Here is a 27,945-nt window from a genome sequence, read left to right on the forward strand (position 1 = left end):
TATATAGCTGCCGCTTCGATAGAAGAGCTCGAAACTAAGAAAATGCTGGGACAACATCACAAACATGCCAAAAAAGAAAGAAATGAAGGCAATGAAAAGCGACAAAATAATGATGACCCGCAACCGCTACGCCCTTGGTCTTTTGCCTACCATGCTCCAAGCACTTTAAATCGCTTCGTACCAAGCAACACCTTCGTGACACTCGCATGTGACATAAACAACGGATGCACCCGACATCGTCGGGATGAGGCACAACCATCTGGGGTCGAGGTGCCCAAATCATGGCCAAGCAGCAGGCGGAGACCATCATCGCCGAGGCGATCCGGCGCGAGACGGCACCGCCACCACCAGCACCTGGCCGCACCGGACCAAGGCATCCCGAGGAGCACCACTGCCAAGGAGGAGGAGGGGGCCTGACCTGCCCTCTAGGACACGAGTAAAGAAAGGTCGCCACCGGCGTCGCCCGCCGACTCCTGCCAACGGCGACGGGGGAGGGGCTGGAGGAGCGGAGCGGCGGCCGGCGGAAGTGGGAGCCCCATCGCCCTGGGGAGAGGGGGATAGGAGAACTCTCGATATGCCCCCACTGAAGTTTTGTCCTGGGTCCGCCCCTGTTAGTAACCATTATATTTGGGTAGATTAGTACCCGGTATTTCTCAATTTAACCGGGCAATTCACTTATTCTTGATTGCTCCCTCTCATCCAAATCTGTTGCCGCAAGTTCAGTGAATCTGGATAGATTTTAGCTAACATTTTGTCTAAATCCACATCAATTAATTTTGATCGGAATGAGTAATAAAAACGGTCTTTTTTTTGCTTTGTTTTTTAAAGAACAGCCGTGCCTCAAAGTAGATATCTATTGACCAGCTCCAACTTATTGGAAACCATTTGCATATGTGGTGCAGAATTGTTCTAAGTGGCAACAAAAACAAACAAACATATGATGGCATAAGGTGCAATGAAGTCAATCGGCGCATGTACGGAATTAACTTCTCTGACGACATTAATGGCAAGACCTGATCTACTGAAGGAAGATTATCACTTTCGGTCTGAAGGAAAATTATCACTTTCTGATTTTGTTTGTTGTATTGTTCCAGCTTTGACGTCTGCTCTGCGAGTGGGTGGATGGATTAACTCATTGTTTTCTTACTTTTGAGCTCTGATTGCTCGTTGCTGTGGGTCGAGTGTGAGCAGCCACTCCACTTGTTGCATCTTGCTAGTGTGGTTACGCCTGTACAATTTCTGTAAATGTGTTGCATTAACCAACCTTGCTTCATTGGTCAAGCAAAGCATCTCTGTCCCTGAAGAAGTGATTCATTCGTCGTTTCATGACGACTGTACAAATCTCAGTCTTCTACCGCTCTCTACATTGAATGAAACAGTCATCATATGCTCTTAGGGTATCTTCAATGCTACGACCCAAACGAACGTGCTGGACCGTTCGTTTTGGTCTTTTGGGTGGCCGCACCGACACGCGGACGGAGCCACGCGTCCGCGTGTCCGTTTGGATCGCGCGCTGCGCCCAACGCGATCAGATTTGGGTCGCGGACATAGAAGTTGCTATTTTGGCTCTAAATTCACTATAAAACCATAAAAAAATCATAAATAATATATAAATAAGTTTAAATGCTCAAGATTTATTACATAAGTTTATTGTGCACGTATTCAATGACAAAGTATTATTCAAATAAAATGTAAAATGATACAAATGCCCTAGGTATTGTTTTCTTCGGGATTTTCTTCATTGTTGTTTTCAGCATTGTTGCCAACATGCGCTCACATGTGCTCGACCAAATCAGCCTGGAGCTGGTTGTGTACAGCTAGATCCTGAATTTCGTGGTGCACATGGAGGATATCCTGGAATGATGCTGGACCACCTTGAGGAGTAACCAACTCTCCCTGACCATCCCACTCATTATCAAAGAGTGAATCATCCCGCTCTACCTCAATAATCATGTTATGCATGATTACACAAGCGGTCATCACCTCCCACAGAGTTTGCACACTCCAGGCTCTAGCAGGGTGTCTGACGATAGCCCAACGAGCTTGGAGGATACCAAACGCCCGCTTGACATCTTTCCGGGCTGCCTCTTGCTATTTGGCAAACCTTGCCTCCTGCTTTGAGTTGGGACACCGAATTGTCTTCACGAGTGTAGCCCAATGTGGATAGATACCATCAACAAGGTAGTACCCCTTATTGTAGTGGTGACCATTGATCTCAAAATCCACATCAGGAGACTAACCGTACGCTAGCCTATCAAACACCGGAGAGCGCTGCAACACATTCGAGTGGCCAGCGTCGACAGCGGTGGGAGATGTGTGCGAGGGGGCTGTGTTTTGGGAAGCAGATGACAGGGGAGGACGCGAGCGGCCAACGATAGGAGTCCGCAGCCACGCAAACACGGCCCAAATTTGGGACGGCTTTGGGTCATCCGGACACCATGGCCATCCGTTTTGGAGATGGGTCCGCACGCTGGGCCAAGTTTTTGTCCGGTGACGTGCGGGCGCGGGATGGGTCACCGCATTGGAGATGCCCTTACGCCCTAAGTTGCATGAACCACATTCATTACAGCTCTGACGAAGTGTATCATACCTTAGCTAGAGTATAACTACTGAAATAAGATAACCTTTTTTTGAAAGGCAAAACTAATATTGTCAAACACACAACTGGCCCAGGATGTTCAACGATTTCTTCAAATACACCCAAGTTCAGACCCCTAGTAATCAGCACAATACAGTACAGTTATGTAGCTGAAGTACAAGCTCAAAGACGAATAAAAAATGGATACATGCCTATACCACAATTAACTCCTTGCTCCATGGCAAAAATGACGAATGAAAAGTTGTTCCAAGCCAGGACAGATATAAATTAACGATACTGAAACAGGCGCCCTATTGGCATATTTGCTCAACAGCAGCAACAATTTGCGCAGGCTGCACAACGGTCGCATCCTCCAAAGTTGCCGCATACGGTGTCGGCACATCCTGTGATGACAGGCACATGATAGGGGCGTCAAGGTAGTCCCAGAAGTTGTCGATGATGGCGGATCTCAGACTGGCACCGATCCCACCAGTGCGCATGCACTCCTCCACAATCAGCACGCGGTGAGTCTTCTTAATGGAGTTACCTATGGTGTGCAGATCAAATGGCTTCAATGACCTAATGTCAATAACCTCAGGATCGTACCCTTTGTTCACCAGGGTCTTTGCAGCTTGCATCACATGGTACCTCATGCGCGAGTATGTGAGGATAGTCACATGCTCACCAGGTCGTACCATCTCAGCCTCCTCCAGGCAACACACGTACTCCTCATCAGGGATCTTCTCCTTCAGGTTGTACAGAAGGACATGCTCAAATAGCACAACAGGGTTCTCGCTTCTTATGGCAGCTTTCATTAAACCCTTAGCATTGTAAGGAGTAGAGCAAGCAACCATCTGGAGGCCAGGAATCGACTGGAAGTATGACTCCAGACGCTGTGAATGCTCTGCCCCAAGCTGACGACCAACACCACCGGGACCTCTGATCACAAGTGGAATTTTGAACTGACCACCAGAGGTGTAATGAAGCATGCCACAGTTGTTTGAGATTTGGTTGTAAGCAAGGAGAAGGAAGCCCATGTTCATGCCTTCAACAACAGGCCTCAGCCCCTTCATTCCTGCTCCAACTCCCATGCCGGTGAATGAGTTCTCAGCAATAGGTGTGTCAAGGACTCGAAGGTCTCCGTACTTATCAGCCAAACCCTTGGTCACCTTGTAAGAACCCCCATAGTGGCCTACATCTTCACCAAAGACACACACTGTTGGATCTGCCTCCATCTCTTCCATCAAACCCTCACGAAGAGCCTCGAACAGCAACACCTCATGACTGAACAGAAGTTATAACAACATTAGGAACTTCCACTCACACAATTAAGGAGTCATATTCATAAAAAAAAATTGCAGTAAATTGTTCTACTTGTATGATAAAAATATACTAATAGTCGAAGTGGCATAACTGCATTTAAAGACCAAAACAAATGTAAAGTTTCCTAAGGGGGGAGCTGAAAAGCCTACATCAGCTGGTTCCACCCCAATCCATTCATATGTTAAAAGCAACAGCTCAGGTTGACTCAGGGGGGCATCCTACACCCATCTCAATAGTGAGCTTCCAACTGAATTTTGGAAAAGATATAGTTTACTGCACCAGGCTTATATATGAGGAATAGTACCAACTGAAGTTGATATGACCTTCCTACATACAGGCTCGTGCTGACTTGCCCACCCCCTAACAAACAGCTAAAATGATGTACACTAGACTTTCCAGAAAATAATAATTACTCAGCAAAGCTAAACCTTCAGATCTCAATTATCTGAAGAAGTATTATTTTTCTCTTTGGGAAAACCAAAAGGCAAACAAAGCTGTAATATGTACACTAGGTTTACAGGTAAAAATGGAAATATAGTAACAGATTCAGAGTAGAATACAGCATTCTCAATTTTATTTATGTATAAGCAACAAAGAAGCTGCAGGTCAACACTCTTTGCCTTTGTTAAAATACTAGCAAAGCTCTTATATGACAGCAATATCCTAAAAGGAAATAATGTTAATTAAAACCAAATTCAGCCTTGCCACTTGGAACCGATTATTGGTTTGCTATTATGATAATTATCAGGTACTATTACTTTGGTCCTTCTCTAGATGGATTTGGCAAATGCAAGGCGACAGAACCACACATCAAGGGAGCAGCACACAGGGATGGGAAAAACATATTTAGTGCCAGCCAAGTCACAACAGTAGCAGCAGCAGCCAAGTAATAGATAACTGAAATCTCACAGGTCAATGAAATGTTGATACATGGTTATTGAAATTTTAAGGTTCACTTAGATGAGCGCATTCCACTAGATACTCGTTTTTGTGTACTTTAAAAATCCAGTTTCTCCTTTAAAATTGCTTCGGTGCGTCAACATAAGTTCACTGAATATAAATTAGTATATTATGACTCTCAATTTTAGTAGGTGTCCCTTTATTAAAAAACACAGGACACTTGGGACATGGAATGGCTACAAATATGCAGCTGAACAGAGGTGGATACTAATTTTAAACACAAGCCTGCACTTTGTCAGGTGATTGCAACTTGGCACACAATTTTCCATGGCAATGACATCTAACGTGCAAACTTACACAAGCCATAACAAATTTCAAAGCCTGAAACGGGGTGTGACCCAATATACACCTAACACAGCAAATCCCAGTCGACTCTATGCTAAATCGAGTTGAGTTGCTAGTTCCCGCGAGATGAACAATAAACTGAATCGTTGGTTTCGCATGGACCATGTTTATTTGAGATGGGTTTGCGTGGACCCTGTTTCATCCTAAGTACGCACTCAGAATACTGGTGTTCACATATATCACAAAGGCGCGGAAGTGTGCTAGAGCATTCTTACCCTTCAGACTTGGACGCCGCGTCGGTGGCGGGAGCATCGGCCTTGGTCTGCACACGAAAACGCACGCACGCGCACACACAAGAGAAGTTCAGTCAGTGTACCAGCAGATGGCAGCACGCGAAGGATCAAAGCAAACAGACATCAGAGGGTAAGGCGAGAGCACGCACCGCGACGGCGGCGCAGGCCACGAGCCTGCCCCCGGACCGCGCCACCGCACCCGATCTGGCCACGCGGACGCTCCTCGCCGCTGCAGCAGAGAACACACACACACAGAGAAAATCAGCGAGGATCCAGCAGCGGCAGGCGAACCTCGCGGGCAGCAGCAGCAGCAGTACCTGAGGAGGCGGATTTGTGGGCGGCGGATCCCACCCGCGGGGTGGCGGCCGGGGCGGCGACGTGGAGCGACGAGGCGGCGGCCATTGCGGATGCGGCTCGAGATCTGGGGGCTGGAGCGGCGGCGGCGGTGGTTGGCGTGTGCGTGAGTGAGTGTTTATTTATAGTGGGGGCGGTGGGGAGGGTGCGTCTTGTTGGAATGCAGGTGGCGGTGGCGGAGGATCGGAGGGGGAACGGCGGCGGAGAGAACGAGGCGCGGGGTGGACGATGGAGGCTGCAGAGGAGACACCGAGAGAGAGGTGATGATGGGGTCTAGGGACTATGGACTGACGGAGATGGATGGATTAGATCTGGGCCGCTTGTTTTCGGTTGACAATCTTAAGAAATCCAACACTTGGGATTTATTTGTTTTGTTTTGTTTTGTTTTGTGCATACTAGTTTAGTAGTTTTTGTATGGGAAATATGGGTAGTGTAATTTGGACTAAACTTATGGGATTAACTAAACTTTGGTATGTTGTGGGTACTTAAATTTGAACTAAATGTCGTGTGACCTATGTCTGAATAACTAGACAAGACAACACCGATGCCATGATACTGTTGCCTCCTTAGAGACGCAGAGGCGTTGCTCAGGTTATCCATGGAGAAGCGTTGTAAGAATAAAAACTAATAGTGGTTTGGCTCTTCCTCTATGAAAATGATACACATTTTTCATGGTGTATTCAAGGAAAAAAAGTTTTTGGAGTGCTATGGATGGTTCAAATTGAACTGAACTTTGGACTTCTATCATTCTATGGGTAATCTAACTTAACAAACTTATTCTTTCAGATTTTTTATCAAGCATGTGAAGCCTTATACTCTATTTGCTCTCTAAAATGAGTGAATGTTTGGGCTTATTTTCTCGTTCAAGGAGACTAGATGTTCATACATGGTCGAATTTAAGTTTTTTTTTTTGCGAGTAGTAAGATTACTTTTAAATATTCGATACAAGTGACCGCTTGGTTCTGACTATCGATTAATCTGCGAGATATTCTCTTTCTTGAAAGTATAAGCTCTTCGCTTGTTGTTTCCTTCGCGGGGAATACATAAGCTTTTCCCATCCCAAAATGGTGGATGAAAATTGGTAAGGTTGCAAGTGAAATGAACGGCAAGGCCATTTGCTTTGTTAGGAATACCTGATGCATGCTCAAACTCGCAAGTGAAAGTTTGGAAGGCCACGGATGAGGCATACTACAAGCTCCTTTCTCCTCTCTTTTTTTTTGCCTAAAATGCAAGCTATGTGCTTGTCGTATCTTTAAGGAGGTATACATAAGGGCATGTGTAATGGTTGATAAGACTATCTTATCTTAACCCTGCCATGTAATCTAGATATAACAATAAAACATGATGTACAATGAATTGCTTTTTAGTCTTATCTTTAGTAACGAGACATTCTAAATTTATGGTGAGAGAGATTATGCTAAGAGATGATCTATTAGCTAAGAGAAGACAAAGTCTTTTTTCATATTTCTCTTTCCTCCACATCAGCGTTTATCCTACGTGGCACTACTAAGATATCACCATTGTACATGCCCTAAGGTTGTGCCAGGCTCAAACTCATGAGTGAAGATTTAGAAGGTTTATTCTGGGATGAAATGCAAGTCTAATTGCTTAGTGTTTCCTTCGTGAGCATTACTTAAGGATGCATGCTCAAACTCATAAATTTGGAAGTCTAGGTTGTGCCAGAATGCAACTCTTGACAATTTCTTGCCTATAATGCAAGTCTTTTGCTTGTCTTCGTGAGCCCAAACTGGTAAGCGAAGATTTGAAAGGCTGGTTAGTTTTTTTGTGACGTGGAAGTCATTTTATTTTTTGTGGAGTTCAAGTCAAATGGTCACTTTACAACAGTCCAAGCAGCCACACTTCGCCTTGAAGATTGACATGATGAAGTCATACGACCGTGTGGAGTGGGTCTATCTCCATGGTTGTTTAGAGAAGCTTGGTTTTGACCCGACATGGATTAGCTCGATCATGAGATGTGTCTCGTCTGTTCGTTATGCAGTGCGCGTCAATGGAGACCTTACCATGCCGGTCGTACCCTCGCGAGGCATTCGTCAAGGGGATCCGATCAGTATGTACCTCTTTCTGTTATACACTGAAGGACTCTCCTGTTTGTTGAATGCCATGCAGAATAGTGGTGCTTTGAGTGGCATCAAGAATGGGAGAAATGGACCAGCTATCTCTCACTTATTATTCGCAGATGATAGTATATTTTTTTGCAAAAAGTGACCCCTGTAGTGTGGTGGTCTTGAAGGAAACACTTAATACTTATTGTGCAGGCACAGGGAAAAATATCAATCTGCAAAAATCATCAGTGTTTTTTGGCTCCCATTGCAAGGAGGCCATTAAATCATATGTCAAGGCCAAGCTTGAGGTGCAGAATGAGGTGCTGCAGGAGACCTACTTGGGTATGCCCACGCATGTGGGACGATCACCAACTAGCACCTTCAAGTTCTTGCTAGATCATATGTGGAATAGATCAAATGGATATACAGAGAGGCCAATGTCGAGGGCGGGAAAAGGAACTTTTCTGAAATCCGTCATTCAGGCTATTCCTACTCATGTCATGAACTGTTTTGAGCTCCCGGTGTGCACATGTGATACAATGAGTCTCAAAGGGGAGTGGAGAACGGGAAGAAGAAAATGCACTGGCGCTCGTGGGAGTGGCTCTCAACACCAAAATCGCTTGGCGGTATGGGTTTCCATGATATGTCTCTTTTTAATCAAGCGATGCTCAGAAAGCAGTGTTGGCGGCTGTTAACTGTCATAGATTCGTTGTGTGCTAAAGTTCTGAAAGGAAGATACTACCCGAATGGAAGCTTCTGGTCTGCGTCATGTCCGAGAACTGCTTCATATACTTGGCGGAGTCTAATGTTTGGGAAGGATCTTCTATCCAGGGGTATTCGCTGGGGTGTGGGAAACGGATCGACAATTCAAATCACCAAAGATAAATGGATCCCTAACACCCCGGCCTATTTAGTGACCCCGATGGTTCCATTATCTGATGGACAAACTATTGATACCTTGATAAATAGTGAGTCCAGGAGTTGGAATGAAGTGCGGCTACGTGAAGTGCGTAAGATCCTAACTGTACCTATCAGCTTACACGGTGAGAAGGTCTTTGTATCATGGCCCTTCACAAAATTTGGATGCTACCTGTACGTCCAGCTTACAATGTAGCACTTACTGAGCAGTTTCATTGTGCAAGAACTAATCCCCGCAAGGGTTCTAGCTCACGGCAATGTGAAGAAGAGAAGGGAAGGAAAAGATTATGGGCAATCAATGCGCCACAGAAGATGAAAATTATTTTATGGAGATTTTTCCATGATTGTCTTCCGACTGGATTTCAACTTGTTCGGAGACATATACCAGCACCCGATACCTGCATTTTTTGCAACCGGGTGGAACGTGTAGAGCATACCTTTCTTTTCTGCAGCCATGTTGAGGAGGTTTGGGAGGCCATTAAGGATTGTTATGGCATTCATCTCCAACGTCGTTTCTTCCTATCACCTCGCCAATGGTTGTTTGATGTGCTTGAGAGATGTTCAGGTGTTCAGACAACAACTATTACTTTGACCTTCTGGCATTTATGGGAGGCTAGGAATGATGCGAGGAATAATGAGGGGATTATACACCCTCAAAAAATTGTCGAGAAGATCAAGGCATATGTTGATATGGTGGTTCTACATTGCTTCAATAAGCCCCGGGCTTCCCGGTGTGAGTCAACGTCATCACCTTTGAAATGGACTCCGCCGCTGGCCGGCACTATCTTGATGAATGTAGACGCTGCTATTTTTGCATCATCTCGACGTTTGGGTATTGGTGCTGTGATCCTGGACCATCAAGGAGAATGTTTGGCAGACTTTAGTGATCATCTCCCAGAGGTCACGACACCAGAGCTAGCGGAGGCGCTAGCCATCAGGCGAGCTGTCTCTTTTGCGCACACTCAGGGTCATCAGTTTCTAATTGTGGCATCTGATTGTCTGTCCTGATCCATAGGCTTAATGATCCCGCGATGGATTGATCGGGCCTGGGTGCAGTAGTGGCAGATATCAAATTGATGGCGACATCCTTTCAGTCTTGCAGCTTCAAGCATATTCCCCATGGTTTGAATAGTGCGGCTCATCAGTTAGCTCGTTCTAGTGAACTATCTAGTTTTTCTAGTATTCATGGTGTTGTTCCGGAGTTTATCCGGCAATTTTTATGTACTGATGTTAAAATTTGAATAAAGAGCACGCTTTTCCCCTCAAAAAAAAATTTAAGTCTTCCAAGTCCTTTAGTAGATGATTTTTACAGTTGGTACTAATCATCGGAATGTTCAAGGGCTTTCATTGTCAGTTGTCCATGTCACATACAGGGTGGAGCGCCCTGACCCGAGGACCTAGGTGTTATGCTAGCCTAATGCGATTTTCAGCTTTAGAGCATCTCCAGCCGCGTCCCCCAAAGCGTCTCCCAAAGGGATTTGGACTCGCCGGACGAAAAAACCGTTCCAGCCGCGTCCCCCAAAGCCCATTTTTGTCCGGCGTGCCCCCATACGGTGTCCGGCGCCCCGAGCCCGTCCCCGTCCCACAGGGGACGCACCGGGCACGCCGGACACAACGAAAAGCGAGGCGGGGAGTGGCGGGGCCGACCCGTCAGCGGCACAGTTAATTTTAACCTAACCGTCGCCTACCTCGCGACGGAAGTTATTCGCACGCAGTGACACACGGCGGCATCTTTGCCTTAATGGCGACGGAGGGGCAGGCGAGACGTCTCATCGGTGCTGCGCAGCCTCCACGCGTCGCCGGCGTTCGCACGCCACCGCCCGTTCCCGCGCGATCTTCCCGCCTCTTCTCGCTTGTTCCCGCGCTTTCTTCCCGACACCGGCGTCTATAAAAGGTCTCCCGGCTCAACGGTAGCCACCACACCCCGCCGGCAACAAACACAGCCCTCGTCGCTCCACCGCCGTCTCCTCCACCACCAGTAGCAATGGCGAACCGCCCGGCGCCGGCCACTTCCCTCCACCGCCGTCCCCTCCACTTGCAGTCCCGGAAACGCAGGTCGACACCGACCCCTCAGCAGCGGCCCGGGAAGAGCGATGGCGTGCACACCGTCAGCAGCGGCGGGAGGCGATGCAGCAGTAGGCCCGCCAGCAGCGGGAGGCGGCGCAGGCGGTGGATCTGGCGGCGTTCTGCGCCCATGGCCCCGCTGCTCGCGAGGCCGCGGCGGCAGCAGCGTGGCAGGAGCAGCAGGACGCCACCGTTGCGGCGTCTGACGCCTCGACGTGACAGGAGGCGCGACGGTGCCGGTACCGGCCGGAGATGGCGCAGCGGTGGGCTGACGAGCGCCAGCGCGGTGAGCGGGAGGCGCTGTACCGTGAACGGCGGGACTCGATAAAGCGCCGGCGGCGGGAGTCGATCGAGCGCCAGCAGCAGCTGTCGGTGGAGGAGCGTCATCAGCGGGAGGCGGCGGCAGGGCGTTATGGGGGAGGCGGGTGGACGAGTTGGCGGCGGAGGACGCCGAGTTGGCGGCGGCGATGATGGAGGCGCCAACAGATGTGGAGGAGGAGGCGCCAATGGAGGAGGAGGAGGCCGAGGCGGAGGAGACTGAGGTGGAGGACGACGAGTTCGAGTGGTCCGACGACGACGGGCCGCACCCGGACGAGACGGCCGATCAGCAACGCGCGCTCGTCGAGTCCTTCGAGTCGAAGAAGAAGCTCCAGGACGACGCCCGTGCCCGCGAAGAGGCGCGGTTCGTCGCGCCGTCGAGCTCTCCCTCCAGGCGGCCCAGCAGGGGAGGGCGGAGGAGGACGCGCGGCGGGAGCGGCACCGTCTGGCCATCGCCGAACGCAAGGTGAGGAGGCGCGCGCAGGAGGAGCTGCGGCGTAGGGGAGGCGATGACGGGGCGGGGACGTCGAACGCACCGTCGGGCGGTCAGTAGTCTAGGTTTAGATGAAATCTAGCCGTTTTCATTCAAACTTTGTAATATATAATCAAAATTGAATGAAAACCTTTATTTTCGTGCACCAATATTCATTTGGGGGCGGCGTTTTGGGAACGCGGCTGGGGGAGCGACGTCCCCCAAAGGCGGCACGAACAAAACACGTCCCCCAAACGCTCAATCCGGCGGCTGGGGAGGACGTCCCCAAAGGCGGCACGAACAAAACACGTCCCCCAAACGCTCAATCCGGCGCGGTTTGGGGGACGCGACTGGAGATGCTCTTAGGCTTGTGAACAAACAATTTTTTTGTATCTTTTTTCCCCCTCATATTGGAACTGGTCACGCGCCCGAGATATCTGAAGTCGCGCGGGAATCACATTGCTCAAAGTTATTTCAACTATAAAAGCTGGCATGCCCTTGACGCGGGAATTGGCTGTTCTATTTAACCACAGGACGGGCTTACAAAAACATTCATATGATAGCAACAACAAAAAGCCAACATTAGTGCACCTCTCATGCTCTCATGGAATCCCAGATATCAAAATTAGATTAACCATTTTTGTGTAAACAAAATGGATAGTCCGAAAAGAGGTTTGATGGCCCACAGCTCAAACCACAAGTACATGTCCACGAATGCTGAACATGGTCAGCAACGGTTGCCAAAAATGAGATCATACCACGGTATATCTATACCCACAACTGCTCCTTGCGATACTCTCTCACTATGACAGGCACGCTTGTAGGAGGAAGCTGCAATAGAAATAAGACATTGCCATCAGTTAAATGGGCAAAACAATATAACCACCTTATTTATCATCACTAACCACTAAACAGAAGTAGCATAAGACATGCATGCATATCTCTAACTGCAGAAGAAAATAATTACTTAGTAGTTCAAGATATTGGAATATACTAACAGACTTGCAGCTAAATCAATGTGATCTGCAAGGTTTGAGTTCAACGGAGAAAATTTGTATAGAAACCAACAAAGGAGGAGGCATCAAATACAATTGATTAATGCATTTTTTAAGAGGTCCCAAACAGCAAGAACAAATAAAAAGATGGGAAACAAAATGTGTGCATGTTTGCAGTTGAATCATGGCTATCCTAAACAAAATTTAATAAGACTGATTTTGTATGTCACACAAATAATACAATTGACTTAGTTCAAAGTTCAAATCATGATTGGAAAGAGAGTCTATATGATCCTGTTTCTAACTAGCTTTCAGCTGGTTCTGTAAGATCTGTATCACAAGTAAATCGAGTTTTCATCTTGAACGCTGATTCTGTTGATTAGACGGCTGTTCACAGCTTACGATAATATTTAAATTGATCATTTAATGATACCATGATCTGCCTAACTTCGAAAACAACAGCCAAAGAAACAAACTGTATCCATATTTTCAGTACTAAAGATGAGCTTTTGCTATATTGCTAATAGCCGGAATTCAGTAACTAAATGACTGGAGAACAATAAAATTTACTAATATACAATATGGTGTGAACTACTATCAGAAGCATAGGAATATCTTACCATCCCATAATCTGTTATGATCATCGACACATAATCAGAAGGGGTTGCATCGTACCTGTCAGAAGTGCAAAATTATTTCCATCAAAGGCGATATAATGTATCTAAGAAAATAGTGCTTCAGCTATATGGAATTCAGGAACATACGTAAGATTTAGCAGTTGGAGATTTTCCTTGTCAGTCCAGTTCTTAAGATGGTCCAAATCTGCCCTCCCGGGAACTTTTGAAATGACATCTGGATCACCTGAATAAAAACAACTATGCTATGAGTTCTTATGTATAACAGAGACATACATGTATAATACATAGACAAAAAATATGCGTACCAAGCTCATTAGCACATATAGAATCAAGTTGCACCCTCTCATGAAATTTGTATGCCTCACAGCAAACCAGAACAGGAATTCCCAATGCGTGTGCAACCATAGCCACAGATGCTGTCCCCACTCGGGAATAAACTGTCCCATTAGATAATATTGAGGATGCACCCAAAAAGACTCTTGTAACTTCGTGCATGATGTATGAGACTGCATTTATATGAGTGTATGTGCAGTTGATGCCCTTCGCCACTAATCTACGGAGTAATCCTTGTCCCTCAAGCTTGGGACGAGAATCCACCACTATAACACGGAACTTCCTGCCAAGTTCATGAGCATGATCCAAAATCATTTCAACAACTGATGACGACCCATATGTCAGCAAGACATCACCGTCTCTGACTTTTGTGATGGCATGACTGACAATAACCTGATCAGCAACAACTATCTTTTCATTTATAAAACGATCAATATCAGACTGAAGACTGGCTTTGGCTTCTGATTCTGACAATGTAAGTGGTAGCTTGGCAATCCTATTCTTCAAGAACCTAATAGCATTTCCCATACTAATTGAGAGTGGCCTGCACTCGATAAAGAATGAAACATAACTACTGATTTTTGCAGTAAGATCTCTGCTGAGAGTTTTGTTTGGCGGCGTAGAGTAATCTTTTATTGCCTCTCTGAATGAAAGAAGCATTGCTATGCAACGGCCATTGCCACCAGATACCTCACCAGATAAGTATTGGAGCCCAACCTGAAATATAGCAAACAACAGATAAGTCATTTATCCTTAACAAAAATTAACAATATTTACCTATCTAATTCTTATTTAGCTCTGTTTACTTCTCAAAAACAGCCAAAGATCAAAGAATTCTGTCAAAACCAAATTGACTTGCACCTTGGTATATTAGAGGACCACTTATCATCCTGTAAGGACTTAGCAAAACCATTTCCAACACACTAGCTCATATCATCATATGATTCGTATGAAGTTGCAGTTGGTGACTGTAAAATGCTTTGGTGATCTCTCAAAAAGAAATCATAGAATTAGATAGTATATAAAAGGTAACATGGGTTATTTCGTTCATGGACAAAAATAGCTAATAGTGGCTTATATCAGCGAATGACTGGATAACTCCAAAATCCACAAGGTTGTTCGTAGAGCATGGTACTTCGACATTTGTATTAACAGAACCAGCAAAGGAACAAAGGATTGTTTCATAAACACTACCATCTCATGTCTATCGTACATATATAAATTCAGCAGTGTTCTGAATAAATCTACATCACAACATAGCTGCAGGTTGTTGTATATGTGTCCCAAAACTGTCAATAGTTCTATTTGCATGATAAATGAGATGAACTTCCACATCCTTTATTTTCCTACACCTTCATCCAACACCTAAACATGTGAAGAGTTAATGTGGGGTGACCAACAAATCATCATCGAATGATCATACTTGAGATAAGGGAATGATAGCTTTCACAGAAAGATAATCAGACAACAATCCTGGGTAGATTGAACGCATAGCAATTACCTTGTACACAGAAGGATGTATTGGTTCAAGTTGAAAGAATTTTGACTCAAGGTCAGGAAGTTGAGTTCCATGCACATACTGTGGCAGATGCCTAAATAGTTCAACTCTGTTTCGAGCCTCCGATTGGTTGACAATTGCACGTTTTTTCGCTTTCTCCACCCGATGCACATCATCAAACTGCATTCGGGGATGAGGAGCATCTTTCTTTCTATCTCTCTCTGGTAGACGTTCAGTAACCTTCTTCTCAGAAGCAACTGTACTCGCAGAAGGGGGGACATCTTTCTTCTGAGAAGCTTTAGCTGACTTGGCTTGCTTGGACACTGCAGGATTTGCCCCAGAAGGAGCACCTGTAGACTTTCCCGATAAACCTACAGTTCAAATTAATGACCGTCATACTCGGAAGTTGTAGCAACATTATACATGTTGCAAGATCATTGTAAGTAAGTGTGAATTCATTACAAGCAGACCTCTAAAAACAAATTTGATAAACCTATTTGAAAGTCAAGATTTAACTATTAAAGCACCTCATCTGTCCAAGGCCCCAGAAAAATAACAACAGTGGAAAAGGGCGAGAAGATATTACCTGCCTCCTTCGCAGCAGCTTTAGCAGCACGCTGAGCCTCCTGAATAGCACGCCTCTCTGCTTTAGATGGTTTTTGCTTTTGCGAGACGGGAGCACCTTCGTTCTGTGTATCAGCCAAATCTCCCTTGTTTGTTTCTATAAAAAATGAATAGCAAACTATGAAATTACAAATAAAATTATCAAATAATTACTTTAACATAAGACAAAACAAGCATATGAAATGAACACATTAAGGACATTATATCCAACCTAATTTTCCTTTCAGCGAGCAAGTAAATGTGAAGCAAGTGGTATTGCAAGTTCCTCTTGACTAAGAGCTAAGTAACCAGAATGATGAAGAGAAAAACAAAGTTTTCTATTAAAATTTCTTGTGACAGTAGTGGCCAGGTAAATGATAGAAGCAAGCTTGAGAAGCAGCAACTATTTAAACAATTTAATGCACCATTAAGAAGTGACAAAGCTACCCGTCAAAAAAAGTGAAGACCTGACACCACGTTCATGAATACAGTAAACTCAACTTTGCTAGTCCTAAAGGTAGCTCACAACTGGAAACCATTTACACTTGTAACCTGACATCTTAAACCCACAAGGCACGACCACAACAAGCTAATATTCTCTCAAGTCTAACAGAAAGTAGAGGCTTCACAGCTGCACAACTTGTGGCTATGAAGTATCACAGGACCACCAAAGGTAATAATGCATATGGCCAATGGCTTAATCCAAATAATGAGAACACAAAGTCTGATTATATTCTAATTTATATAGAAACCTTCCATGTGAGGTTTCCTGCCATATATCCGTCACCCAAATAAAAACCTACGATTCACATTGAAATTTGAGTCCAACAAGAAATAACTTTGTTCCAATTCGACAAGCGTCAACGCAATAGCCTCTGTTCCAATTCAACAAGCATCAACGCAATAGTAATAGTCCTACCTCAAGGGATGTCATTTCATACAAAATCAATTTCCTTAACAGGGTTATCTTTCCAAGGCTATAATAATAGTGAATGTTAATAGCAATTCATCAAACATATGTAATATTTTTAAATTTATGTGAATTATAGGTCATTTGAAAAACTATCTTTAAAATGACAATAAATTATTTTAACACTAGTAGTAGCAGTTTAGCAAACATATGCACACTTTGCACAAAAGATAAAGATACATGGTGGTCATGCGATGTGCCGATGTAATTGAACGTTCTTTCACTTGCATCATTAAATGCAAGCTCACTTTAACATACAAGTGATACGGTCATGCACTTCCATAGTAAGAAAATCAGTAGTGGCTAGTTCATACTTTTCACGAAATTTTAAAAACTTTACATACTTACAACAACTTGGCTGAATGTTAAAATCCATTTAAGAAGTGCTGACCATACAAATACTTTCTATTTCAACTAGCATGAAAAATGTACAATCCAACATAACCGAATTTAAATGCGTGACAAAACTACAGAAATGCAACTACTTCTTTTGCGGGGAGAAACGCAACTACTTAAATGCCATAGCGATACTACAAATGAGTTTGCATAAAAGAACACCAGTACAATACTGTGCATATTGTTACCCTCTTACTGGCTGCTTACCAAGATTTGAAGTTTAAGTGCGGGGCAGGTAACGAATAGCTGATTGAAAGTTGGTGAAGCCAGGCTCATAAAGTAAAACGGTAGTACTCCCTCCGGTTCATATTAATTGACTCTAATATGGATGTATCTAGACACATTTTAGTTCTAGATACATCATTTTGAAGTCAATTAATATGGATCGGAGGGAGTACATAATTAAGACACGCACACGCAAAACCTTGCAGCTTCCCCTTGGGCTCTAAGATGTTTCATTGGTCTGGGAATTTATCTAATTTCAGTGACTTAGCAATGTAATCTAAATTAAGTTGACTACTTCCAAAGCATTTTAAACTAAACTGTTAAGCATTTAGAAACTATCTGAACATATGGATCAACATGCCAGGTTATATTTCTAGCCTAGGTTTCCAGGCTATGCGTTTGGAAGTTTTAATAAGTCCTAGCTTTCTGGTTGGGGAGGGCTAGGAAATGATCATCTCCAGAGGACTCGCGACTACCATACAAAAAAGGACTCGTGACGCAAAGCGACTAGGCTGAGATAAGTGTGGCTTAGCTAAACTGAGCTGGTTTCCTCATCTTGGCTATCACTTAGCATAGCTAAACAACCAAAGGTGACATATGCTGCAACGCTTGGCCATGGGAGTCTCTCATCCAGAGAACTGGAACATCACAATTAGTGACGTGTAATCTCCCCCAACGGTTACAACGTATATATACCACCATCCAAAATTCCAAATCCGCAGAAAAAGTTTGACACCAGGACCGTTCACTTCATAGAACTAAACCAATTGACGAGGCTGTGGGTAAAATTACGGCAATCGGGGAGGGGCAGCATACCTAGCTCCCCAGCGGAAGGGGCCATGGACCTCAAGTCATCCTCGCCGAGCTCGGACGCGGCGTCGAAGCGCATGGAGGAAGGCTGAGGCGCCGAGGAGGCGAGGATGGCCTCGGACGCCGGGGGCGAGGGGGAGCCTGGGGAGAGGTGGTCGGCGTGGCGCGGGGGCGGGATCATGACGGGGGAGAGGGAGCCCGGGGAGAGGTCCGACGCCGGCGGCGATCCGGCGGCCGGGCCCGGCTGCAACGCGGCGACAGCGGGCAGCTCGGATGGGCCCGAGACGTCGGGGGTGACGAATCCCACCTGGCGGATCTTGGGCTCGACGCCGCCCGACGTGGAGCGCGGCGGACGGCGGAGATCCATGGCCGTCGCCGGAGTGGGCGCGAGGGTTTGGGGTTTGGACACGGCGCAGGAGACGAGACGAGAAGGGTAGGAATCTGTCTGTCCGGCCCTAGGCAGCGGTGGTGGTGGTGGACCTGGATGAGCCTTGGGCGTTCGGTGGACACGGTCTATGAAGGTTAGGCCCGTTTAGTATGGGCCTTCCTGGATGGAAACAGGCCCGAGTACAGATGGAATATCAGTTTTGTTAGGCCTATGCGCAAGGTCCACGAGTTCTTCAAAAGGGCAAATCCTATACGGTCGGTGTGTACGACATGCCGCACACCCCTGTTGGGTATAGGGCCCAGCCTATTTCGGCCTTTTTTTTTACTTTTCTGTTTCCTTTTTATTTTTTCTCTTTCTTTTTTGTTTCTTTTTCCTGTTTTTTGTTTCATTTTTTCTTTTCCTTTTTTTAAATTCGTAAAACATTCAAATTGAAAAATGTTCAAACTTTATTTTTTTCCAAAACTAAAAAATTTTCAAATCTAAAAAATGTTCAAAGTTATAAATTGTTCGTATTCAAAAAATGTTCATATTAAAAAATTATTCATATTCGAAAAATGTTCAAATTTAAAATATGTTCATGTTCGAAAAATGTTCAAATTTAAAAAATGTTTAAATTATGGAAATTGTTTTTGAATTTTTTTAAAAGTCATAAATTTTAAACATTCGATTTTAAAAAAGTCGTAAAATTTTAAACATTCGGATTGAAGAATATTTTTGTTTTTTAAAAACGAAAATTTGTAACAGAAAAGAAAAGGAGAATAAAAAATAAAAAAACAAACTTCATAGGCTATCTGCCATGAAAGACCGGGAACAAGTCACCACGGGGCGCGACTACACATCGCCCGTTAGCGTGCGTTTGTAGGTATGGCTTGAAAGGCATAGTTATACGCATTCCTTTCCAAATTTGAAAAAATATTAAATGTAAATATTATTTAAATTTTCAAAATGTTCAAATTTCCAAAAATGTTCAGATTTAAAAAATATTTAAATTTGAAAATTGTTCAAATTCTTCAAAATTGAAAAATACTTCAACTTAAAATTGTTCAAATTGAAAATTATTCAGATTTGAAAAATATTTAAACTAAAAAATTGTTCAATTTTGAAAATTGTTAAAATTATTAGAATAAAAAAATTGAAAACTTTTTGAAAATATACAAATTAGAACTATTCATTAAAAATTTCAAAGTATTCAGATTTTGATATATTTCAATTTTCAAAAATGTTCAAATTGTAAAAATACAGAAAAAAAATTGTTACTTGAGGTTGTTGGGCCGGGCCTAGCGAGCACCCTCTGGTGTGCGCGGGATGTGTGGTGCCGTACGGTCAGCGCACTAGTCGGTATACAGGATGGTCCCCACGGACCTGGTCGGCAACGCGCGGGTGTTGCACACCCGCTCGGGCGTGCTAGTTGGGCCGCGACCGAGGAACCAGGTAGTATCTTCATTTTTAATTTTTTTAGTTGTTTCTTTTCTGTTCTATAAAATCTGATTATTTTAAAAAAATTGATCATTTTCTCAAGATATGAACATCTGTTAGATCTGAACATTTTTTGAACTTGAATATTTCTAAAAGTTTAGCATTTTTGAATTTGAATATTTTTAAAATTTGAACATTTTTAAAATTTGAACATTTTTAAAATTTGAACATATTTTCAAATATGAACATTTTCTAAATCTTAACCTTTATAAAATTTTAAAAGATTGCAAATCTAGATATTTTCAAAATTTGAACATTTTTAAAATTCGAATAAATTTTCATTTTTTTTTGAAATTTGATTTTTTTGAAAACTGGACATTTTAAAATTTAAACAATTTTCAAATCTAGAAAGTCGGTCAAAAAAGGAAACCAAACCAGGAACCCGAAAAAAAGGAAAAATCGAACTATTGAAGGTAAAACCGAAAATGGGCTGGACCCAAACCCGACTAGGGGGTTTGCGGTGCCGAGTAGGCACGTGATTAGTATATAGGAATCTCCTTCCCTGCTTGAGTGCACCATGCCAAGATCACTCATTGATGAAGAGGTGTCTAAAAAAAACTCATTGATGAAGAGGTAACATTGCATATTAGCATCAACCAATGCGGAAACGCCAAAGTTTGGATTTTGTTCTTCTTCGAGTCTTTGTCTCATGAGAAGCTCACCATGTCAATTGTCACTTTATGGACAATATGGAGCGCGAGGTGGAAGGCAATTCGCAAAGAAAATTTTCAGAGTCTCTTGACTGTCTTTCGTTTAATAACAAATAATCTTGATGAAGTGAAACTTCATATGAACAAAGTACACCGGCCAATTTCCCCCTGCTACGGTCCAGCTTGCCATCGGGATTGTGAAAGGATCGTATGCCGCACCTAGAGGGGGGGTGAATAGGTGCTAACCAATTTTTAGTTCTTTTTAAATTTAGGCTTGACACGAAAGGTAAATTCTCTAGATATGCAACTAAGTGAATTTACCTATATGACAAGGATATCAACTAACCAAGGTATAGCTACACAATAGTAGAGAGAGTGGGATAGAGGTAACCGAGAGTGTAGCACGCGATGACACGGAGATGATTCCCGTAGTTCCCTTCCTTTGCAAGAAGGTACGTCTACGTTTGGAGGAGTGTGGTTGCTACGCAAGCCAAACCAACAGCCACGAAGGCTTCACTCGGATCTCCCGTGAGCAACGCCACGAAGGCCTAGCCCACTTCCACTAAGGGATTTCCTCGAGGCGGAAACCGGGCCTTTACAAAGTTCTTGGGGCACACATCCACAACCAAATTGGAGGCTCCCAAATCCGTAACAATACAACAATCAACAACAATACATCAACAACAAATCAACTAGGGAACCAAATAGGAACACTAGCATGAGATCCCTCAAACAAGAGAGGGGGAAATGAAGAACGCTTCGGTGAGGATGTAGATCGGTGTCTTCTCCTTCGAATCCCCAAAGATCAAGAGCTTTGGTTGGGGAGGAAGGAGATCTTGCAAATCTTGTGTTCTTGAGGTGGCTCTAATGGTGGTGAAGCTTGGCAGATTTTTCTTGCAATGATTGAGCGACTTGTCCCTTTGGAGAAGAAAGCTATTTATATGGGTGGAGCTTTCAGATCTGACCGTTGGGGACGAAAACCACTAACACCGGAAGTTCCGCCAGGACGGCCGGAAGTTCCGGCTTCCACCGGAAGTACCGGCCACTCGGGCCGGAACTTCCGCCCCCGTAAAAATACCCGCAAAGCACATGAAGAGGCGGAACTTGGGCGGAACTTCCGGTGGCCGGAAGTTCCGGCAAGTTCCGGCCAAGTTCCGGAAATTGGCAAAAACCTTACAGAGACATACTGAGCCACAAACTCGCAATTCCGGAACTTGCCCGGAACTTGGGCGGAACTTCCGCTGGCCGGAACTTCCGGCCATTTCCACCGGAACTTCCGCCCCTAAGAAGAACACTGAGTCCAGACTGCGCTGAGAGGCAACTGCTGAAAAAAGACAGGCCGGAACTTCCGCCAGACTTGGCCGGAACTTCCGCCGTATCCAGAAACCCGCAGTAACATCCGAACAACAAAACCAATACACCGATCCATCAAATTTTGATGGCATGTACCTGTATACATAGACACACATAAAAATATACATAGTGTTGACGTCAAACACACAAAACCCAAAAGGGCGGGAAATGTTCTTTCAATCTCCCCCTTTTTGGTGTTTGATGACAACACAAGTATTTGCAAGGAATAGTCAATGTAAACAACAATGTGAGAGATATAGAGGAGCTCCCCTAGATATGAGCAATGGTACATAAGAAGCTCCCCCTATATCTTGCATCCGTCTTCCAAGGGTTAGCAATACAACATAGTGATAAGCATATACATAGTAAGATCATGCACACATAGATAACCAAGGAAGACTCACATACGGAGTTTACCATACACAAATAAAGTTCCAAGCACATGGATAGAGTTTACAAACCAAATAGCTAAGACATAGTTCGACACCATAACACGATAAATAGAATCACAAGCAATAAAAACCAAAGTCAACACGAGCTTGTGACTCCCCCATGCAAATACCCACCGAAGAGAAACCTAAACGGTCTCATTCTCCCCCTTTGGCACCAAAGCACCAAAAAGGAAAAAGAGAAACTACGCGCCCCAAGGGTCGGCGTTAGCCCAGCCGGGAGGGAGGTTCGATGGAGCGCCGGGGTAGGGAGGAGTGTGTGGAGGAGACTCGATCTCAAGACCATCTGGGGGAAGAGGCATGCCATGCTGAGATATCCATTCCGCCTCCGGAGTGATGCTCTCCTCGGATCCGGGAGGAGACACGTCCACGGCAAGTGCCCTCATGATGCTCTTCTGACGAACCCGAGACTTCTTGGCTTCTGCATGCTGCCGATACCGACGGTGGTTGACTGCAGAGGTGAGGCAAAAAATCTGTCTCATGCGGCGTGCTAGCTTGGAAGCCCAACTTGGTGGCTTCTCATCCATGGGGTCAACCTCTTCAAGAGCAGAATTGTGGCGCTTGGCCCTCAAAGTCTTCACTTCATGGGATGTGAGAGAGAGTGGAATGGATTGAACAAGTCTAGCATTGTAAGTCTCCATCCAAGTGTCCTCAATGAGCTTCATAATGTACGGAGCAAAGGCGGGAAGCTTCTTCTCATACACACATGACCACATCTCATGGTAGATGTAGTCCATCACATCAAGCTTCTCACCGGTGCCCTTCTTAGCAAAAGAGTTTGCCATTAGATCCACTTCATAAAGATGTATCTCATCAAGGTTGCCACCCTTTGGTCCAATGGTTTCCCGGTAGACTCTAAGCATAATATCCCAAGTAGGGAGAAGATCCGCACTCTTGCCCGCTATACCCCAACCGGGGATGTAGAGGTGCGCCAAGACTTCCCTTGTTTGAGCCCATTGGCTATCATGGCATCTCCAACCATTTGCATCAACGCCCGGTAGCGAGGATATCCAAGGGCGGTTCCAAACTTTGCCAAGTTAGACTCAAGGAGCCTCTCATGAGACATCCACCTAAATGTTCTTGCTTCATCTTGCTCAAAGTGAACGGTGGCATAGAATTGTTGAATAAGCCCAACATCATAGTCCTTGTTGAGCTCCATAATGGGATAGAGCCCAAACTCTCCACACATGGCATAGGCTTCTTCAAAGTACTTGTTAGCGGCCATCTTCCCGTGTCAATAGCATGTTGGGGGGCAACTCCCTTCTTGAATGGAATGTAGATCTCATAGAATATCTCCTCTTGGGTCTTGTTGTGGAACCGCTTATCCCCAACCCTATTGCTCCGAGGGGTGAGGTAAGGGTTCAAGTCACGAATCTCCTTGTACTCATTGTATTGCATTCCCTTCACGGATATGTGTACGTTCTTCCCACGAACAGCCGGTGACTTGTGCCTCTGAGCAGCTTGCCGGCGAGCGGTGAGCTTGGATGGTCGGATTTGCTCAAACTCTTCCTCAACCTCATCCACATGATCCTTGCCTCTCTTCTTGGAACCACCTGATAACGAAATCAACATGATAGGAGTGATGAATGAGTGCACATAAGCAAGGAGGCCAAACACTAGAGCATGCACAGGATTTCAGGTAATAGCGTGAAAAATTCGCCAGTGCCGGAAGTTCCGGTGGGAACCGGCGGAAGTTCCGCTCGGCGGAAGTTCCGGCTTGAAGGCCCGGAACTTCCGGCTGTTCGAAAACAGCTACTCGTTTCCCACCGGATCTGAGGCAATGGCTAACTAGTTTGCATTACCATGACATCCTACGCACGATCTAGTAGAGGAAAGACATCTAGAGGATTTCCACCAAAGCTTTGCCTAGAGTATGCCCTATATTTCATCTAGTGAGGTCTACCCACACGTAGAGAGGGAGAGGGCACAAACCGGGGGGAGCCATGGAGGAGAAGAGGGAGAGGATGCCGATCCACGGAGACGATCCGACGGGGAGCGCCGGAGGAGGGAGATCCGGCCGGAGGAGCAGCAGCCGGCCAAGGGGAGGAGCACCACCAAACAGATCTTGGAAAGGGGAAAAGTGGGGAAGAATGAACTGCTCACCCGTTCGGCCCCTATATATAGTGGCCACTTAAGGCCGGAAGTTCCGCTCGTTGGAGCCGGAACTTCCGGTCTCGCAGGAAACACTTTTCCAGGGCACGACAGAATGAAGCGGGCGAAGAGGAAATACCAGCCGGAAGTACCGGCCGAAGTGACCGGAACTTCCGGTGGAACAAGGAACTGTGCCCAAAAACAGGATTTTGACACGAACACGGTGCACATGGAGAGGGTGAAAGATATGTCTTAGATGAGATAGGCTTAGGACAGATACGCCAAACTGTGAGATGGTACATGATCACTCATTTTTGCAAATAAATCAAATGAAGGCCAAAAATGAGTGATTTCCCATAAACAAGGAGATGTCAATAAAATCCAATGAAAATCCAAACAACTCCAACTCTTCACAAAGAAGAGTGTGGTGGCCTAGACCACCATATATGAGTGTTGTGGCATGGCACCGCGAAGATATATCTTGGGTCCAAGCCACTACTCATCATTGAAGCTCACATATCAACATATGATATAAAGAGAATGATTTCTTAATGTTGGCATTATGGGGGAGGGATAGCTCAATAATTTAAACCGCACTCCCCTATTTCCATGCCCACATCTAAACCAAATAAAGTTTTGAGACGAAAGTGTGTTTGCAAGATGGTCAAGCTATACTCCTTGAATCAATGATATTTAGCTCATTCCTCAAATAAGAGAACCTTGCTTCATCAAGAGGCTTCGTGAATATGTCGGCAAGTTGATCTTTGGTAGGAACATAGATAAGCTCAATATCACCCCGGGCAACATGATCCCTAATGAAATGATTCCGGATCTCAATATGCTTCGTTCTTGAATGTTGCACCGGATTATAGGCAATCTTGATGGCACTTTCATTGTCACATAATAGAGGCACTTTGTCACAAATGACACCGTATTCCTTTAAAGTTTGCCTCATCCATAACAATTGAGTGCATCCACTTGCGGCGGCAACATATTCGGCTTCGGCGGTGGAGAGAGATATACAATTTTGCTTCTTAGAAGACCAACACACCAAGGACCTACCAAGGAATTGGCAAGCCCCGGAAGTTGATTTCCTATCATCCTTATCACCCGCCCAATCCGCATCGGTATAACCATTGAGAATAAAACTTGAGCCTTTGGGGTACCAAATACCATATCTTGGGGTATCAACCAAATATCGAAAGATTCTTTTGAGAGCCATCATGTGGCTCTCTTTAGGAGAAGCTTGATACCTTGCACACACACCAACACTCAACACTATGTCCGGTCTAGATGCACAAAGGTAAAGCAAGGATCCAATCATGGAGCGATATACCTTTTGATCCACCTCTTTACCATTGGGATCTAGTGCAAGATGACATTTGGTAACCATAGGAGTGGCCACACCCTTCATCTCGGTCATCTTGAACCTCTTGAGCATGTCTTGGAGATATTTTGCTTGGTTGATGAAGGTTCCTTCCCTCAATTGCTTGATCTCAAAACCAAGGAAGAACTTCATCTCTCCCATCATAGACATCTCAAACCTATCGGTCATAAGCTTTGAGAATTCATCATTGAAAGCTTTGTTAGTAGATCCAAATATAATATCATCAACATATAATTGGCAAACGAAAAGCTCCCCATTGACCCTCTTAGTAAAAAGAGTGGGGTCGATTAGCCCAACATCAAACCCACGGCCTACCAACAATTCCTTAAGGTGCTCGTACCAAGCTCTAGGAGCTTGTTTGAGACCATAAAGTGCTTTATCAAGCTTGTAGACATGGTTAGGAAAGTTGAGATCCTCGAACCCCGGGGTTGCTTAACATAAACCTCTTCATGCAAAGGACCATTAAGAAAAGCACTTTTCACATCCATTTGTTGTAACTTAAAGTTATGATGCGAAGCATAAGCAAGAAGGATACGGATGGACTCAAGGCGAGCCACGGGAGCATAGGTTTCTCCAAAGTCAATACCCTCAACTTGAGAGAACCCTTGAGCCACCAATCTTGCCTTGTTCCTCACAACATTTCCAAACTCATCTTGCTTGTTCTTGAAAATCCATTTAGTGCCTATAACATTGCGGCACTCCTTTGGCTTCTTTACTAAAGTCCACACTTTGTTGCGCTTGAAGTTGTTGAGTTCTTCATGAATAGCTTCCAACCAATCCGAATCTTCAAGGGCTTCAAATACTTTCTTGGGTTCCACTAAGGAGATATAAGCATGATGATGGCTAAAGTTCGCCAATTGCCTTCTTGTGGAAACCTTTGCCCTTACATCACCAAGAACCTTGTCATTAGTGTGTCCAAGTACGCTCGAAGTTGCCTTTCTCTTCTTGCTAGTCGACGGGTCTCGATCTCCTCCTTGGTTCTTCTTGGCCTTGGAGGTGTCACTTGATCAACTTGATCATTTGGGTCCCCGTCTTGACCTTCAACTTGAGCTTCCTCAATTACTTGGGGTTGCTCAATCATCATGTGCTTGATCTTGGACCATCATTTGAGTGAGGAGCAAATAGTCAATTGGATACTCATCGGAACCATCATGAACTGCTTGGTTGATCTTGACCTTGATCTTGCACACATAAGAGGGAGAGTCTTCGTTCTTGTTCTTGGGTTGGTGCATCATTTGCTTCACTTGGTGGGGTTTGTTGATGTTGAGAAGATGAGGGCTCCACCGTGGTAGAGCATAGTCCTTCCCGAGACGCCACACCGTGTCCCTCAATGGGGCGGAAAAATCCCACACCCATTCTTACTATGGCATCTTGAGGTATTTCATCACCTGCACAAACATCAACTTGCCCCACTTGGGAGCCATCATTTTCTTCGAACTTCACACTACAAGATTCAATGATAATCCCGGAGGATACATCAAAGATTCTATAAGTGTGAGATTCGGCACCGTAACCAACAAATATACCCTCCAAAGCTTTAGGAGCAAATTTAGACAAACGAACTCCTTTGATTTTGTAGAAACACTTACACCCGAACACCTTGAAGTATGAGTATTTCATATGGAGTCTTGTTCAAGCCCTTGCGGAGATAGAGCCGGTTGGAGGAGTGACAAGCGGTGGAGATGGCTTCGGCCCAAAAGTTATAGCGGGATTTATACTCCGCCATCATAGACCTTGCCATATCCATAAGAGTCCGGTTCTTCCTCTCCGCAACACCATTTTGTTGAGGGGTGTAAGCAGCGGAATATTGATGACGAATCCCCTCATCACTAAGAAAATCATTGAGTGTGTAGTTCTTGAACTCGGAGCCGTTGTCACTTCTTATTGCCATAATGAGGAGGTTGTGTTGGCGTTGCACCTCGGTAGCAAAGTCAATGAATATTTGTTGAGTCTCATCTTTCGTCTTGAGAAAGTAGACCCAAGTGTATCTTGAGTAATCATCAACAATCACCAAGCAATGTTTCTTCGCACCAAGACTTGCATGAGTAACGGGAC

The 27,945-nt window shown here is 44.8% G+C and overlaps 2 protein-coding genes across 2 annotated transcripts; both read right to left on the reverse strand.

The window, feature by feature from the left end:
• Positions 1 to 2,598: 2,598 nt before the first annotated feature.
• Positions 2,599 to 6,003, reverse strand: LOC124699942 (pyruvate dehydrogenase E1 component subunit beta-4, chloroplastic-like). Its single transcript, XM_047232157.1, has 4 exons — positions 5,757 to 6,003; positions 5,589 to 5,668; positions 5,422 to 5,468; positions 2,599 to 3,862 (listed from the first exon to the last, which is right to left on the reverse strand). Exons 1-4 carry the CDS (start codon positions 5,839 to 5,841, stop codon positions 2,890 to 2,892), a joined length of 1,185 nt encoding a protein of 394 aa, XP_047088113.1. The 5' UTR covers positions 5,842 to 6,003; the 3' UTR covers positions 2,599 to 2,889.
• Positions 6,004 to 12,116: 6,113 nt separating this feature from the next.
• On the reverse strand, positions 12,117 to 18,463 carry LOC124703780 (translation initiation factor eIF-2B subunit delta-like). The gene is made up of 7 exons (XM_047235997.1): positions 18,103 to 18,463; positions 15,679 to 15,813; positions 15,096 to 15,463; positions 13,567 to 14,311; positions 13,388 to 13,484; positions 13,244 to 13,298; positions 12,117 to 12,459 (listed from the first exon to the last, which is right to left on the reverse strand). The coding sequence occupies exons 1-7, from the start codon at positions 18,461 to 18,463 to the stop codon at positions 12,397 to 12,399; spliced, it is 1,824 nt and encodes a 607-aa protein (XP_047091953.1). The 3' UTR covers positions 12,117 to 12,396.
• Between the last annotated feature and the right edge of the window lie 9,482 nt (positions 18,464 to 27,945).

The sequence above is a fragment of the Lolium rigidum genome, chromosome 3 (assembly GCF_022539505.1).
Source record: "Lolium rigidum isolate FL_2022 chromosome 3, APGP_CSIRO_Lrig_0.1, whole genome shotgun sequence".
In the NCBI taxonomy this organism is placed as follows: Eukaryota; Viridiplantae; Streptophyta; class Magnoliopsida; order Poales; family Poaceae; genus Lolium; species Lolium rigidum.